A 2432-nucleotide genomic window follows, 5' to 3' on the forward strand; every position below is an offset into this window, starting at 1 on the left:
TTCAGCAGGAAGTCTAATCAAGAGCTTGTAACGCAACATGAAGATTGGCATGGCTAGGATATGATGAATGTATCTATCTGTATTTCTGTTTCCTGAATAAACTACGTAAACATTGAAGAAGCCTGAGAAAAGTCTATCTCCTGCTGGCTGTGTTGAGAGTCAAGTGATCTCACAGTCTGTGAGACGGTGGTGTCGAAGCAAGGTGATATAGAACAGTTTATAACAGAAACTATTGCTGTGAAACTAAAGTCTACTCCACAATAAAAGAGTGCTTGTGCTGCAAATATTATGAGAAAATTATAATATATAATATATATTAATATTTATTATTATTATTTATTTTTATATTTTTTATTTATTTTTTACAGGCATGCTTCCCTAGTTGAATGCTGAGCTTAGAGATCAAAGATTAATTTCATTAGACTTTAGACTGCAAAGACTTCCAGCAAATTTTGACAAAGAAGCTAATTATACAATCTCACTAAACTGGTATGTCTGTTGATCAACACTTTCATTTTGCAACTTGCTTTATACAATCAAACCGGAGACAAGGAGTTAACACATTGCCAGAGTGGTGAGATTGGTAGAGAAATAAACTCAAATACTTGTCTGGACAAACAGGATGAGCAGCTACACCTGGCATCCACCCCAATTGTTATATATTTAGTGTACTCAGGGAGAGAATTGCTGATCCATTCTTAGAATACTACAATCATAGTCAATGCTAGACTGTTCTTCCAGTGGAATACCGGTAATCAACCTGACCTTTCTCCTGTTTCAAGTCAATTAATAGCCAAGACAGAATGTTCTCCATTCTCTTGAAAAAGCTGCGCATTCGCCTGAGGGGCCATTATCGGCGCAGGACACGGCTGGTATCTAAGGATGGAAGATGCAATATCGATTTTGGCAGTGTGGAAAAACAATCCAGATTAGCTCTCTTGTCTGACATATGGACCACTGTATTGGACTTAAAATGGAGGTATCAGATGGCAGTTTTCGTTACAGCCTTCCTGGGGAGCTGGATTTTATTTGGCTTGTTGTGGTACACTATTGGCTATCTGCACAAAGACCTTCAACAATTTACACCAGGTGCCAACTACACCCCTTGTGTTCAGAATCTTGACAGTATGACTGATGCTTTTCTTTTCTCACTGGAGACCCAGGCGACCATTGGTTATGGGTACAGGTACGTTACTGAGCAGTGTGTCTCAGCAATATTCCTTCTGGTTGTTCAGTCAATTCTAGGGATAATAATTGATGCATTCATGTGCGGAGCCATCTTGGCAAAGATCTCCAGACCCCAACAAAGGGCAAAAACAATGACTTTCAGCAAAACAGCTGCCATCAGTATGCGTGGAGGGAAACTGTGTCTTTTGATCAGAGTTGCTAATCTGAGGAAAAGCTTGCTGATAGGAAGCCACATATATGGTAAACTGCTGAAAACCACTGTTACTCCAGAGGGGGAGACCATTATCCTGGATCAAGTCAATACAGACTTTGTGGTAGACGCTGGAAATGAGAACCTTTTTTTTGTTTCTCCACTGACAATCTACCACATTATTGATGAAAACAGCCCGTTCTTTGAGATGTCAGCTGATAACATTTCACAGCAGGACTTTGAGCTGGTGGTTTTTCTTGACGGCACAATTGAAGCAACAAGCGCTACCTGCCAGGTGCGTACATCGTACATCCCTGATGAAGTGTTTTGGGGGTATCGCTTTGCTCCAATAGTATCCAAAACCAATGAGGGTAAATACCGTGTGGACTTCAGCAACTTTGGAAGGACTGTGGAAGTGATAACACCGCACTGTGCTTTGTGTTTGAACCCCGAAAATTATGTCAAAGACAACCTTAAGCAGGATTATGAGAATGTGACTTTAGAAATAGACGCTACTGAAATGGAAGACACAAAAATGTAATACATCACAAAGATCATTCAAAATCCCTGAAGACTTTACTAATTTCCGTTCTCTGTGAGAAAGTATGTAGGAAGTCTTCAAGCAATTGTTGAGCAGCTGTTAATTATCAAATTATGGACTTGTTTTTAAGAAATTGGGAGACGTGTTAATGTAATATAGTTATATGATTAATAAGTTATATTAAGTAAAAGTATTCTAAGATATAAATGAAAATAGATTAGATTATTTGGAGGGTTGCAACCACAGATGGAGGCAAAACAAAATGTCTTACTACTTATGAAAGGCAGTAGAAACATAATAGTTAAAAAGCATCTTCAACTGATAGCTGTACTGTATTATTGGGTGGGAACCTGGCATAACATTTGTTAATATATGTATATACTGCTGCCATTGTGCTTTACACAGCACATAATCATGCAATAACTGTTTCTGAAAGGAGCTTACAAGCTATTTACTACCGTAGTCTAAAGTCTCTACTATTCGATCAGTATGTTTGGGAAGTGGGAAGAAACC

At 38.6% G+C, this 2432-nt stretch overlaps 1 protein-coding gene across 1 annotated transcript; it reads left to right on the forward strand.

Annotated features, from left to right (window-relative positions):
* Window positions 1–708: 708 nt before the first annotated feature.
* On the forward strand, window positions 709–1919 carry LOC137522120 (ATP-sensitive inward rectifier potassium channel 1-like). Its single transcript, XM_068242149.1, has one exon. It carries the CDS (start codon window positions 804–806, stop codon window positions 1917–1919), a length of 1116 nt encoding a protein of 371 aa, XP_068098250.1. The 5' UTR covers window positions 709–803.
* Window positions 1920–2432: the final 513 nt, after the last annotated feature.

This window comes from Hyperolius riggenbachi, chromosome 6 (assembly GCF_040937935.1).
Source record: "Hyperolius riggenbachi isolate aHypRig1 chromosome 6, aHypRig1.pri, whole genome shotgun sequence".
NCBI classification, from domain to species: domain Eukaryota; kingdom Metazoa; phylum Chordata; class Amphibia; order Anura; family Hyperoliidae; genus Hyperolius; species Hyperolius riggenbachi.

Coding starts and splice junctions, on each gene's coding strand:
- LOC137522120 (XM_068242149.1), top strand. CDS start 804: ATGTTCTCCATTCTCTTGAAAAAGCTGCGCATTCGCCTGAGGGGCCAT.